At 39.9% G+C, this 14,781-nt stretch overlaps 1 protein-coding gene across 4 annotated transcripts in view; it reads left to right on the plus strand.

Annotated features, from left to right (window-relative positions):
• Window positions 1–14,781, plus strand: part of SGCD (sarcoglycan delta) — a 236,451-nt gene that overhangs the window by 82,173 nt on the left and 139,497 nt on the right. For all 4 annotated transcript variants that reach the window (XM_066614273.1, XM_066614272.1, XM_066614276.1 and 1 more), the window contains exon 3: window positions 10,599–10,700. In XM_066614273.1, the coding sequence (XP_066470370.1) occupies window positions 10,599–10,700 (102 nt within the window). The remainder of the gene's footprint in view (window positions 1–10,598; window positions 10,701–14,781) is intronic.

The following is a 14,781-nucleotide window of genomic DNA, read 5'->3' on the forward strand; positions in this document are numbered from 1 at the left end:
GATTGGGCTGTTGTTCACAAATTTCATTCATTGCAGGTACGATCTGTGTATAGTGTTCACAGATCTGTCAAAAATGAACCCAGGAATAGTCATTCATATGGAAATGTATGCCTGGATTCAGAATAATTCTTATGAGATTTTCAGAAATTAAGTGCAAAATTGGATCATGTCCTGTTGTCAGCAAGTTTCAGTTTCTTCCATAGCTCTGTTGTTTTACATTTTGTTTTGGAAACTGTCCAGCATGTCTGAGCTAATACAGGTTGAGTCTCATTATTCCTGAGGGTTCTGTTCCCAGAAGTCACATGGATGGCAAATATCGCAATATAGCAAATCAATTTGAAAAACAAAGTCCCTTTGCTCAGGTGATTTAAAAATCACCTTGCTGACCTTTGTGATATTAAGATAGAGTCATTAAGATGACAATCCAACAATCAGTCTCTCTCCAGGCACTTAGAAAGGATTATCTTTCGTTCATGTGTTCTGGGGAAGGGAGGGGGTTGCTTGGAGAGAGAATGATGGATGGATTGTTAGCTGGCTGGTCTCTCTCTAACTACTGTAAAGGACTGTTTTCCTTTAATTTAAAGGGCTCTTCTCATCATGTTGAGATAAAAATCTCTACAGCAGTAAGAAAAGCATTTAGAGGGGTGCATTTTTCCCCTTCTCCAGGGATCAGCACATTCCTTCTCATTTGCATTGGCCATTTGTGTTGAGTCAAATCCATGTATAAAAAACCTGTGTATAACAAGGCTGGGCCTATATAAAGCTTGGCAAATGTCTGTCTCACTCCTTCTTCCTTTTCTCACTCTAGTGGCAGTGGGAAGGGGGTTTCTCTCTACACTGTTGCTCTGCCATGTGGTGCATGAGATGTTTTTTCTCCTCTTTTCTTCTTTTGTGTCCAGCCCTGCTAGGCAGGAAGAAAGAAAGATGCAAGCACTGAAGATAGTTGTGTTTGTGAGGGCTACTACAATGGCATGCTCAACCTGTGTACATTTCCTTTAAAAATTAGTTAATGCTTGCTTAAAGTAGAAGGTAATTGTTTAATGCAAGTTCTTTTATGGTGAACACCTCTCAAAGTCTGTCTGTCCCCCCCAGCAATATACCAGACAAAGGGAAGGTTCAGGAGCAATCCTGGCATGAAGCAGAGCAAGGCAGTCCTCTTTAGGGGACAGACTCTAGATTGGTTCTAGAAGTCAGCTGAGCAGCCCACCCAAATCTCCTTCCCTGTGGACAATCTGTAGAGAAAGAAGGTGACATTGTACCATGCTGTTTTTCTTTCCAGAGGCTGAACTTTTTAATGAGAAAGGAAGTTGAGGATTGATTTGAAAGAAGGAAGGGATATGGGATTTTAATAGAAAAAGAGAGGGGAAGTTGAAAGGGAGAAACTGCTATTTGGTGTTCTGCTTCATGCAGCAAAATATAATGGGCCAATATTGGATAGCCAGCAATTTATTAAAATCCACCTTTCCTAGGACCTCAAAGTTCTATTTATGTGACACCTTAGGCTCTCTGGGAAGCATACTGGGGGTTGTTTAGATTTATGGATGCCCAGTTTATCAAAATTATATCGAAGAAGGGATTTCCTAATTATAAATATGATATAAGAGCTATAGATTAAGGTGAGTTACAGAGTACTTTGGGGTTTCTTACGTCTGAAATGCAGCTATCATTCCTGGCCTTTCTCACTATTAATCTGCCAGCTATTCAGCGTCAGTGCTTTATGACTTTTCCCTGCTAGAGGCAAAAAGGTTGGCTGTGCTGTTGAGGGTCATTGGTTAAGGCTTAGATTTGTCATGGGCATCACTTTTAATGACAAGTCATGGTCATGGAACCTTCTGCAACTGCATGAATTTGTACAGATTTCATTCTTTAAACATTCAGTGTAGTGACCTGGATTTTTAACAAGAGTTTAAAGCCATGTAACTTTGGAATTAACAGAAGATTATGCAGTAGTGACGGATGCCATCCAGGGCAAGAAAGATGGCTTTTCCTTATCGTTTTGTGCACATGGCCAAGCAAGGAATCCTTTCATTGCTCTGTAGAATGATCTGCAGTCACCGTTTGTCCCACTGTTGCTCTTCCTTGTTAGGATTGTTGGAGGAAAAAAACTGGAGGCACATGTCAGAGGTTTGGGAGACAGACTTTCAGGACTGACTATGAAGTTTGCTCTCTCGTGTCTCTGTCAGAAAGATCCTTTGTTGCTATAGCTTGCTCTTTGCAGCACCATTATTTGAACCCTGAGAACCATTGTATGGATTTGATCAAGGCCTCTTTCATCAGCTCATGCTTATTGTGAAACAGCGAACTGCTACTCCCAGCCCTTCCCCCAATTAACCTAAATAAATACATTTCTTTATGACCTATATCAGATTGTTTAGCCTAGTAGTATCTGAATTAGCAGCTTCTCTAACAAGGGTCCTTTCAAACCCTTCTACCAAGGAGATTTTGAACCATGCTATGGGCCCAGGTCCAAGTGACCAAACATAGAAAGGTACCCAAACATAAGTTTTCTAATTTCCAACAATAACCACAACTCATGCAAAGAGTTATAGCAACTCATAGAAATTTCTACCCTAGTTCATGATGAGATTGTAACATACTCCTCTATTTAATCACTGAAGCAACTAAAATAATCCATGGAAAGCTCCTTTTCAAGTATCTGAAAGGCATGCCTTCAGCCCTGTCAGTAGAATCAGGAACAGGCACCTGGACAGATTGTTTTTCATCATAGGTGCGCTACTCTATCTCTTTGGCTCAATCACGTTGAGAAACAAATAGGAGTGTCTTTTTTGAGTTGGCTCAGAGTTCTTTAATAGTACTGATTTGCATGACTGACGGTTTTATTGAATGGAAGCATAACCAGTTTCAGTGTAACTGCCCTTAAGGCACATAACCTTACTGAAATATATATTCCAGGAAAATCTTTTTAGTGTTTTCTGTTAAAGTGCCTTAGAAGCCATATTTTTTGGCACTAGGCGTGCAGACGACTGAAATTATTTCTGCTCACACTAGAAAAGCAAAGGATGCCTCTATGGAAATATGATCTTGAACAATTTGGTGCTACCCCAGTCATGTGTTTCCCATTCCTTTTCCTTTTGTAATTCATTTAAATATGACTGGATTCTCACCAGAATATATAAACTGACATTTTTTAATACAGTAATTTGCTATTTATTATTACCATCTTATTTATTATTTATTATTACCATCTTTTATTCCACTGCCCCTTCAAACAATCAGTACTATTCACAGCATACATCTCTCTTGAAGGGTTACTTACCACCTGCATTTTAAAATTAAATTGATAGTGTTCATTTTCACACCTTGGAGACCAGAGACCAACTTCTCTCATATTGTGCTAGTCTCTTCGGCATCTTTGCCATCTCTTTGGCAGAACTCTACAACTTTATGAAACACTATAATTGCCAGCCCTCTGAAAGAGAGGGCCTCTGGGTCATAACAAGGCTGGAACATTTCAAACAGGAAAACTAATGTATCTGCTGCAATATCTTTATTAGTTCGTTCCCAAAATAGGGTCTCCTTAGCATCTTCGTCTAGTAAATCATACCTCTGCAGAGCTTTCTCTTTGCATATTTTTACACTGTCATCACAAACTATAGAATATCCCAATAAGATGTTTTTGCTTGTAGAAGAAGAAAGGAAAATATTCAGTAATGTTTGTGGGAGATACATCAAAACACATATGTATTTGAAATATTTTATTTTATTCTTTTCACTTATTTATACTTATTAAATCCATTCTACTCCATGTCTTCTAGCCCAGTGGTTCCCAAAGTCCTACTCGGAGGAGGAAGTCCTACTCGGACTTTGGGAATCCTGTAAGTATTTGCTGGGGGGAGGGCAGGGGGTAGCAACACGATCAGGATAATTGTGCTGCTGCAGGGGGGCGGCACAATTTACCTGGGGATCGTTATGGCTTTCTGGAGGGCCTGCAACCCCCTCTGCAGCCTTCCCGGAGGCTTCAGTGTCCTGTAAAAAAGAAAAAAAACCACTTCCTGTTTGGTTTCCCCCCTTTTTTTTACAGAACTTTGAAGCCTCAGGAAGTACTGCAGAAAGGGCTGCAGGCTTCCTGAATCGGAGAGCCATAGCAACCCCCAGGTAAGTTGGAAAAACCCTGCCTTCCCCAGCAGCAGCACAATTGTCCCAGTCATGCTGCTGCCGATTTCTGGGCCATTCCCCTAAAGGGAAATGGCCCTTTTCTGTCTCTCCTGGTGGGTCATGACCCACCAGTTTGGGAACCATTGTTCCAGCCTCTTGGGGTTCTCAGAGTAGAAGTTTTCTCCCTTCGTGCATGTAGGGGTTTCAGGTTGTCTGTGACAAGTTCCTTAGGTTTTACTTTCAACATTTCAGACTGTTTTGTCTATTTCTGTGTATGAATTCCACATCAGTTTTCCACTAGGCATCCCCTGCTGTTTACAGAGTGCAAACAGCTTTCTATGAAGTTGCAGCCGCCTTCTTCCCCCGTAAAACTGAGCTCTAAAGTTCTTTGGGCTTCAGGTTCCACAGAGATTTGTGCACTGATGCAGAGCACTTCTACTTTCACTGAAGGAGGGGCAGCCAATGTTTCTTCCCTGTGGCATCGTCTTTCAGTTAATGGAATGCAGCTTCAGAAGTTCCCGACCTTTGAGGAGAGCTTTGCCAAGAGCTGCATCAAGAAGCGACCACCATGTATGCACTGGAGACAGTGCGCAGCCCTTTCTGTCCCAGCTTTGTCTGGTATGAAATACAGTTGATACACTTTTTTAATTGACTCTCAATCACATTTTTTGTCACTGTGCCTTAAGTTTCAGATAATCCATCATAAAAGGGCATGCCATGGTTTGTTCTTTATTCTTCTGCAGACTTTACTATGGGGGATGCTAGTGCAGAAGCTTCCTTTGTTGCTCGCTAACTAAGGAAATAGGGACCTGCCTGAATTGGACAAGTAAAGACTGGTAACTATCCAAACCAACGTGACTTCTGGTTCACTTCTAAGCTAGGAAGATGTATCAATGAAAATTACCACTTTAGAAAACTGTACCAGGTTTTCTTGTCTGGCCTCAGTAAGTTAAAGAATTGTGCACTTTAGCTTTATGTCATCAATTAAATCCATTAGACTTTCCCGTTACTAACCTGAAAATTATTCTGTCAGAAATTGCATTTTATATGGAAAAAATGCACACTTGTAAAAAATAAAATTGCAGCATAAATGAATGAAATAAAAGACAAGATTAGTTTTTTTTAATTCAAAGGTAAAGATGATTTTAAAAGAAATAATCTTACCTTTCCACTTGTGCGTGCTGTGCTGTGATATGCTTAGATGCATAAAAAACCTTAAGAAAGGACTCGCCTGGAATTCTGACATATGTACAGAATGTGTATTTTGTTTGCTGTTATAGTTTGTCAGATGTTTCGTTACAGGTTGAAAACACATAACTAAACAATTTCTAAAGAAAATAGACTATTTGCAGTCATCTGCCAGAGGCTGGCAGCCAGCATTTCACACCATTGGTCATGAAGATTTTCACATCTAAGTGCCATGAGCTTTAGGGGCTGTGTACACACATCATACAGCCTGCGTATGCCTGCCTTGTCAACTTGTCAGCCTGCGTGGGAGAACTGGAGGCCAGAAGTGAGACCAAACCAGGAAGATCCATTCTGAAATGTTGTTGGTTCTTGAAAGCGAGAACCTCTATGTTTGTAAAAATCCCCTTAAGGGATTTAGAAATGCCTGCCTATGTAAACCGCCTTGAATAAAGTCAGAGGAGTAATCTGATGACCAGAAAGGCGGTATATAAATACCTAGTTTATTATTATCATCATCATCATCATTTGAGTAGGTCTAAAGCCTGGGAGCTTATGGCAATGCTAGACTGAAAAGATTATGAGGAGTGATAGCTAAGTAGATCATATCTAAATGGGGAGAGGGGAAAGGAGTGCATTTTCCTTCAATAGTTTAATGTCTGATCATCAGTGGAGGTTTGAAAATGCTTAGCTGGAAAGCCAAGAGCCTCCTGATGAACATTAAACAGCAAACTTGACTATTTTGAAGTGCATGTTGTGCTGTGTGCATTTTTGTGTTTACCTCTATCAAAAATGTGATTTATATTGTATTATTGCATGCAATGTCTAGGGCTAGTTGAGCAGAAGCAAATTCCGTATGTAAAACATACAACCCTTTTTTTGTTTCTTTGTTGCCACTTCACAGCCAAATGTGGCTATGTACTAATCTACAGTCTTGCCAGACTCTGAACGCTGCCACCTCTTAACTATTTCTAAACAGACGGGATTCAAAAATCAGTATAAAATATTGCCTGATGACTAAAAGATCAACATTTTAGAAACAAGGAACTCTGTGGACACCTGCTGTCTGTTCTCTGAAGTTTACAGAGCCATGGAGTGCTAAAAGAAAAATATGGATTATGGTCTGCAGGCTAGGCTTAACTGTTCTAGAGTAAATAACAAAATGTAACTGGCTTTGACATCTTTGAAAATGCATCATCCTCCCCTCTATAAAATTGTGGTGAACATTTGGCTTCAGTACTATCACTGAGTTTCAGTGTTTTAAACATTTCCACTGAAATGACATTCTGTGACCAACTTGAAGATCCAGTTTTGGTTTTGTATTATTTTTTTATAATCTTAAGCAGTGCTTTATTTCATTCTGTTCGGTTATCTCTAAGCTTCAGCAACCATTTTTGGTCCCTTTCTCCCTCCTAAGGGGACCAGAGCTGTGCTCCGGTCCCCTCTGGAGGGCTTTCTGAAGCATCCACTTGCTGCCTCTGTGGGCTTCAGAATGCCCCAGAGAGGCAAAAAACACCACCTTGGATTTCCCTCAGGAAATGTGAAATAACTTTTTTCCCTTATAAGGCATTCAGAATACCTAATATGGCAAAAAGGTCACTTCTGGTTTCCCTCAGAGAGCTCAGGTGGAGTCAAGTCTGGCTCAATGCAGGTATGGGGGACCCATGTTGAGCCAGATCTGCAGATGAAAAAATCAGCAAATAAACAGCTCCACCTGTACCTGTGACACAGTAATCCCTTCCTATTCAAGAACCAGAACAGCACAAATTGTTCTCCCTTTTATCCCTGTTGCTCCTGCTGCTAACGTTACTGTGGAATTAACACCCAAATCTATTAGCAACAACAAAAGTAAACAAGAAGCCCCACTGAGCAACATTAAACCCATATCATGTTTTAGGGAAAGCAAATAGAGAGACAGGGTGGTGTAGTGGTTTGGCAGGTGGACTTAGACCTGGAAGATCCAGGTTTGAATCCCCCCTCAGCCATGAAGCTTCCTGGGTGACCTTGGGCCAGTCACTTTCTATCAGCATCACCTACCTCTCAGGGTTGTTGTGAGGACAAAAAGAGGGGAGCAGCTGTGTGCATGCCCTGAGCTCTTTGGAAGAAGGGCGGTATAAAAATGTGAATAATAATAAATAAAGGTATCAGTAAGCCTTCAGATCTGCCAGATTGAATGGCAGCCCAATCCTATCCACACTTTCCTGGGAGTAAGCCCCATTGACTCTAATGGGACTTACTTCTTAGTAGACATGCATAGGATTGGTCTCTTGGTCTCTTTAAATTTTGAGGAGGGTCATCAATCTTCTGGGATTGGCCAGGAGTCTTGAAGAATTAGAATTCATTTCTAGGACAGTTGTGAAAGCTATCCTGGAGATTTAAACATGGTTTCCCTAGCTAAATTTATATCATGTTGTGGGGTGGGGGTGGGGGGTCTCCAGGAACAGCCTCAGAATTGGCAGTTTAGGAGAAGTATTAAAAAAACTTATAATGACAGAATTGCTATCCTTTAGCACAGGTCTAGGCAAATGTTTCCTACAAAAACATAGGAGGTAATACTCTAGGAAAGACAACTGAGGCTAAACTCATCTGGATTCATGATCAAGGGTTTTGGTTTTCCTTGGGGAAATTATATTGTGAAAATAACAATATTGTCTTCCTAACTGGCACACATTTCCTCAAGAGGGGTGAAAACAGACATAGTCTGCAAGAGTGTCTATAGCACATCAATCAGCCATAGGCAAAGACCAGCTTCTTCCTGCCTTGATGGCTTCTGGACAGAAATGCAAGACTTGCATACCAGAAAATTGAGTGCTTTAGTTGTCATCACTGTTGCCCATTGCATTGTGCTTCTGATAAAATGTCTGCTTTTTACAATTTTTTAAAAACTGCTACTTATATATTAATGAATTTTTCATTTATTAATTGCTTTGTTGTAAAAGGAATTATTCTCAAATACAGCAGTTGGTGAACTGACTTCTTAGAAACAACAGGAAGGGGCAGCCAGTTGGCACCATGCAAGGGCTTTCATTTTATACTTTCACAACCCATTTATTCAGAGCTTAGTACTGGAATAGGTATATTTTGACTAAAATCAGGGCAGGAGATCTTTTTAAGCTGTTTCACTGCTCTGAAATGGCACTGTCTTAAGCCTAACAGCCCAAGCCTATTGGCCAAACTGTTTCACCAGAACTCACTTTCTAGCGGTGCAGCATGCTGTATGGCCATCAGAAAACACAATGGAGCCTGGACAGTGCCACAAATAGTGGGCGGTGGCAACTTGGCAACAGTGGCCACTGTGGGAACCCCAGTGCTGGTAAGTTGGTACAGGGGTGTGGGGAGGATTGGGCAGAACAGAGAAGAGAGGGGATGACCCCTTAGTCATCCAACAGATGAATACAACAAAAATAAAGCAAGAGGCGAGGCCTTGGGTTAGCAAGAAGTGGGATGGGGATTAAATTGTGGTGCTGTTGTAATTGAGGAAGAGCTATATAGTTTCAGTAGTTTGGATAAGGAATTTGAAGGGAAATAACTTGGTAAAAAGACAGGTATAACAGAAGGAAACTTAAGTACATGCTTATATGACCGCCCTGTATTTTCACTTTCCTTTTTTTCCTGTGTATCGGCCAACTATGATTCATCACTCTGATTCTCATCTGAATGTCCAAAATACCATTATGTTTGCCTTGATGAGATACAAGACCCCCATCTATGATGTTTGCTCTGTGATGATTGTCGATATCTATGAGTCAGAATTTCATATTGCATCAATGGGGAATGAATGTGCATGTATGAATTTGCTCATTCTTTGAGGCAGAAACATGAAGCCTTAAATGAAAAGGGTAGGAGTTTTTCAAATTTGTGTAATGGATTTTGGCACTGGTGATTAGATATTTGAGCCATTAGATATTTGATTTTCTCTGTAAACCGCTTTGTAAACGTTTTGTTGAAAAGCGGTATATAAATACTGTTGTTGTTGTTGATTATAACAGGCATTGGAGTACAAATTTTTGAGCTTCCTGTGAAATTGTTCGCTGTTACGCATTAGCTAAAGTTCTGAATTCCTAACTCAAGAATTGTTCAACATGTCAAAAATGTCACTTGACATTTGTGTGTTCCTTTGACTTCCTTGATGATAAACTTCATACATGTACCTCACAGTTGGAACTTTTTGCTGATAATTACATCATAATGAGGCTGAGGGCCCACCTATCCAACTTTCCAGAGCTGATGAAACTGCAGTGCAGCCCCACAGTAAAGGGACAAATGTTCCATTACCTTAAAGGGGCCTCTGACTGCCCCTCCCATTGCAAGATGCAGCACATGCCCCGTTGGCATGGCTGCATTAGCACTGGAAAATTGGATAGGATTGGGCCCTAAGGTGCCTGTTGTAACAGATAATATGATTTTCAACTGTTAAAGGTGAAATACCCTAATGCAGTTATCATGTTCTTCTGCTTGCCTATTATCAGTTTATATTATTGTTCTGCTAGATTTAAAAGGAAAAAATACTCTGAAAAGGGAAAAGTTGTAAAAATATTAATGTTGTGTCTGGTAAGCTGCTTGTCAGTTTTTCAATTGTTTGTCTTCCTTTTTTCTTCTTTAATGTAAAATTCCAGGAAAACAATATAATTTATTTGCATAAAATACATATCATATTTTTGAAGAGTTATTTGCTTAGAACAACCTGGAATTACTAATATTCTAACAGAGTAATCCCAGGCACACTTACCTAGGAAAAAGCCCAGTTGAACACAGAGGGACTTACTTCTGAGTAAACCTGTATAGTGTTGCACTGTCAGTAAAATGTTGAACTAATTATGCACAGAGATGGAGAAAGATAGAGATAATTCAAATGGCATGGTGCTTATTTTTTTTATTGATGTTAATAACTGCAAGTTGTCCCTTTTAAATAGACTATTGTGAGGCAGATAACTCCTTTGTGTTCTGTCTGAGGATTTGTCTTAAATGAAGGGACACTATCAATATAAACATTGAGAGCTGGGCATATTACAATGAATGGTTTTGTGTTAACATTAAATGCCTCCCTGTTATTTCCCCCTTTCTCTGTCTCCCCTTCCCCAGATGACAAGCTAAAGGGCATTTCACCTGAATAAATGGCTTACTGGGGGGCATTTCAGATTGCATGAAACACAATTTTCTCAGAAAGATTGAGGCTAAAAGATAACACAGGTGATTGCATTGTGTAATACCTTCTAATGTTTTAAATGGTGTTCTTTTCCAAGAAATGCACTTTATGAAATCATAGCTAATGTGGTGATTTTTTTTATTTATTGCAGGATGGAATGGGAAATCTGAGGATCACAGAAAAAGGTTTAAAGGTAGAAGGAGATTCAGAGTTCTTGAAACCTCTCTACGCCAAAGAAATCCGGTCCAGGACAGTAAGTTAGCGAGAAACAAGTTTTTCTCTAAAGCAAACACCTCAATGACTTTTTACTACTGAAAACATATAACTATGTACTAACACACAGTCAGTCTGTTACTTCAGATTATGTTGGCTGCACTGCAGGAGAATAATTGGGGAATAAACCAGTGAGAGGGGAGAAGGAGCAATTCACAGCAGTGTTTGTGAAACAAATGTGATGTGTGCAGAGCATCTAAACATAATAATTGCTTCTCTAGATCAGACCAGTGGTTCTCTAACCCAGATGTAGTGCTGGAAGGGCAAAGGTTCTTTTGGGATACAGAGACAAGGAACCAGACCAGTGGGAAACTGACCAAAGCTGGGATTTATTACCTTGCACAAGAAACAATTCCCTGAAACAGATAAAACATAATACAACAGTCTTACATCTCTCCAAATAAAAGTGGTGCCTCCTTCTACTAGGTGTGTCCTTCTCATGGGCAGGATTGCATGTGTTCCATCTGCAGCTGACCAGATGCCATGCCCGATGCATCTTATACCCCCCTTTTATACAGATTCATGAGGAAAAAGCAGCTGATGCAATCCCCTGAGATTTTGCTTCATCCAGGCACATAACCCAGAATGCCCAGAACATCTCTTGATGTGATAAGGCAAAGCAGGAATCCTTACTAACAGATGCAAACTAATGAAGTGTGACTCAGCGCTTATACTCAAAAATTAACACAATAGTGGAGGGACAGAGTGACCGTCAGGAAGAACCTGTGCAGACCACTATCTCCTTGACAAACCTAGGTCTTCCACAATATGCCAATGCCCCAGTACACCAGTTCCATTGGTGGTGATGGAACCAGCCTTAGGAGCTGCAGGGAGCAATTGGAAACATTTTTGTGTGACCCAAGGTTCACGTTCCAAGTCTGTAGAATCAAAATGAAATGTGTAGATCACCTTTAAAAAGTGAATAGTTACAAAACCACTTGTTTTAGTGACTGAAACGATTTAGTAAATGTATTAATTTTGTTTTTTGTTTAATTGGAAATGTAAGTGAACAGCATTGTTGGAAACAAATGATATTTTCTGGATTTCTCATATTATTATTGCCTTTCATTATGGAAAATATCTTTCTTGCTTTTTTCACTGCAAAGTCTTTTGCGATTTTATCTAAATTTAAACTCCTAATAATTTCCTATTCAGTGGACATAATTGTCAAATAGGTCAAATGTTCTTGCTGAATTGCAATCCTACACGTGTTTAGTTGAGAGATATGAAACCAGCACCCAGGAGGCATATCCGTCTCCTCAAACTGGACATTCTGTGTAAAACTGTCATTCTTCAATAGGAAAGATTTCAAATAATTCAGAAGAGCATTCCTTACAAGCCTCTGATTACTGGCCCCATCTTTCAGGAAAATCTCCATTAAGGATGTATTCAGCAGTCATTAATGTCCTATTCACGGCCATCACAATTAACACCATTTGTGCTGCTGGCTTCTGGGTCCTGCTGCCTCCTGCTCTCTTCCTTGTTTCTGCTCTCATGGGGGCAGGGAATGGGTTCAGCAGCCACTTTACAAAGACCTGGCTCAGGCTGCTTCTTCCTTCCACACGTGGAAAGGAGCAAGATAACGAGCCTGCGCCTTCCATTGATCTTTGGCTCACAGCTCCAATTGCCAGGCATGACTGAGTCAGAGCCTTAAAGGAGAAATTTAAAAGGAAAATGGTGGCTTGAAAAAAAGTCGGTCCAAGCTCAAGAGCAGCCAGCAAGAAGGGAGAGGGGCTGCAGCTCCCTAGCGTGGGGACCCCCATAAGCCAGGGTCCAATTGGGTCCATCAGCTTAAAGCAGGCTTTGTGTGGTGAGCTATATGCAGCAGGAAGCCCACACAAATAGCCATCCCCTGTTCTTTACTCCCATCTAGCTTGAGCAATCAGAGGTAGTACACTATCTCTAACCACAGAGGTTCCATTTGGCATGGGGGCTCCCACTGGCTAATATTCACAAATAGCTTAATAAGAACTGCCTTGCTTAACCAGTCTAAGGAATGTTGTGCAAGCCTCCCTTTGGTTCGCACTGATGCGAAATTAGAGCATCTCTCGTTTTAATCTGGCACACATTTGTGATATTGTCATGTTTTGTTTTGTTTGTCATGTCTCACAGTGGCCCACCAAATGCATCAGGGAGCACACAAGAAAACAAGAGACCTGCATCCTGGTGCCCCCCCCCCTGCATCTGGCATTCTGGCATAGCCCATTTCTGAAATCAGGAGGTTGCACATACCCATTATGGCTTGTAACCCGTGATGGATTTTTCCATATTGCTTTAGTTTCAGCAGAATCCAGTGCAAGACTAGTAGGATAAGCATATTCTGCTACATTTTGTGTCAATTGCAATCCCATCATTGCACCAGTATAGATAGCTCTGTGCATTGCCTACACTGGGAAACTCTGATGGCTCACCCTCAGTTCACCCTCCCCCACTTCCCATTCCACCCGTTTCTGTGCTTCAAAATAGTTTTATACCACATGTTCCATATCTAGTTCACTCTAATCTGGAACTGTAGCTTAAGATCCACTTGGAAAGTCTGTCTGCCATTTCAGAACCAAAGATTAGTCTCAGAACAAATGTAATGCAACACAATGACAAGAATGATCATTTACAAGCAAAGGTTTTTTTGAAGAAGAAAGAAAAAAGTAGTAAACATTTAAAACTTAATTTTTAAAGACATTGATCAATGAAAGTGACAAAATATTAATAATGTGCAAATTAGAGTGTGTTTAAGAAATGCCGCAACTGTGTTTTAATGTTAACATTTAGTTTAATTGGGTTTCTTTTCTCTCTGTTAATATTTTCAGACAGTGTCATTTAAAATAGATTTAAAATGATTAGGTTATGAATTTTTCAGTTTTCTGTTGCTACTCTATGGAATACATTACAGATTCTGTTTCCTGTTCAGAAGTATTAATTTGAACCCTATATTAACATCCCATTTTGACTTGATAGCAGATATATAATTAAATAAACCTAGCATCACTTTAATTTCACATTTAATTTTAAAAATTGGGTATTGTGGACCAGTCAATGCAACATCCAATGCAAACTCCTATGTAATTACTGGAGGTTATAACCTTTGTAAATTGGTTGCAGATTAGTCTGTGCAGAAGCAAATATTTTTCAAGGAGAATTAATGAGGAAGTCTTCACATATATACTTGTTTTCATATGAGAATAAGAGAAGATCTTTGACCCTTAAAATTTCATTCACAATGAAGAATTCAATAGAAATGAATATGCATTTTGGTAGTTTTACAAACAGATTTCTGAAGATACATTTAACTGCCTTTAGAAAAATGAAATACAACATATTTTTCTCGTAATAAAAAAGGCTATGAAATGCTTAGCTTTTTCCTTTATGAAACTATCATGCATGATAGGGCAGGAAATCTCATCTAAGCACCATTAAAGTAATTCAGCTATTGATGTATGTGTGGAAAAATCAAGTACTTCTATTACCTGGGTTTGAAAGTTGAATCCATACACAAAAACTTTTGTGTGTTCTTAGTGGGTGTCACATTCTTTCCCTGGACCATATTCTGCTTAACTCTAGAGCCTGCAGGGGCTACAGTGGGAGAAATGGAAAAACTTCCATTTTATACATACAATTGGTAGCCCTTTAGATCCCAATCTTTTAGCTGTTTTGGAGTAATGTCCTAGAGTAGAAGTTGGTAAGACAGACTCCATGTACACATTTCCACTGCTGTCGCTTGGCTTTTCCTGCCACCCTCAGTCTGCATAGAAAGTTGCAAGTGCTACCCATGATTCCAGTTATTTTAAATAAACCTACAAACAGAATGGGATTGGATCTGTCCTAATTTTATGGTCCTGGTTTTGTTACATTCATATTTCGGAACAAAATATGAAAACAAAGCATACATTACATATATACATTTTGGCCTATCAAATCCATCAGGGCTTTGGTTCCCAAACTGGTATGTTACGACCCACCAGGGGAACCTGAAAAGGTCCATTCCCCTTTAAGGGGAATGGTCCAGAAATCGGTAGCAATATGATCACTATTATCACACTGCTGCAGGGCAGGGAAGGGTTTTT

This window comes from Tiliqua scincoides, chromosome 2 (genome assembly GCF_035046505.1).
Source record: "Tiliqua scincoides isolate rTilSci1 chromosome 2, rTilSci1.hap2, whole genome shotgun sequence".
Classification (NCBI taxonomy): Eukaryota; Metazoa; Chordata; class Lepidosauria; order Squamata; family Scincidae; genus Tiliqua; species Tiliqua scincoides.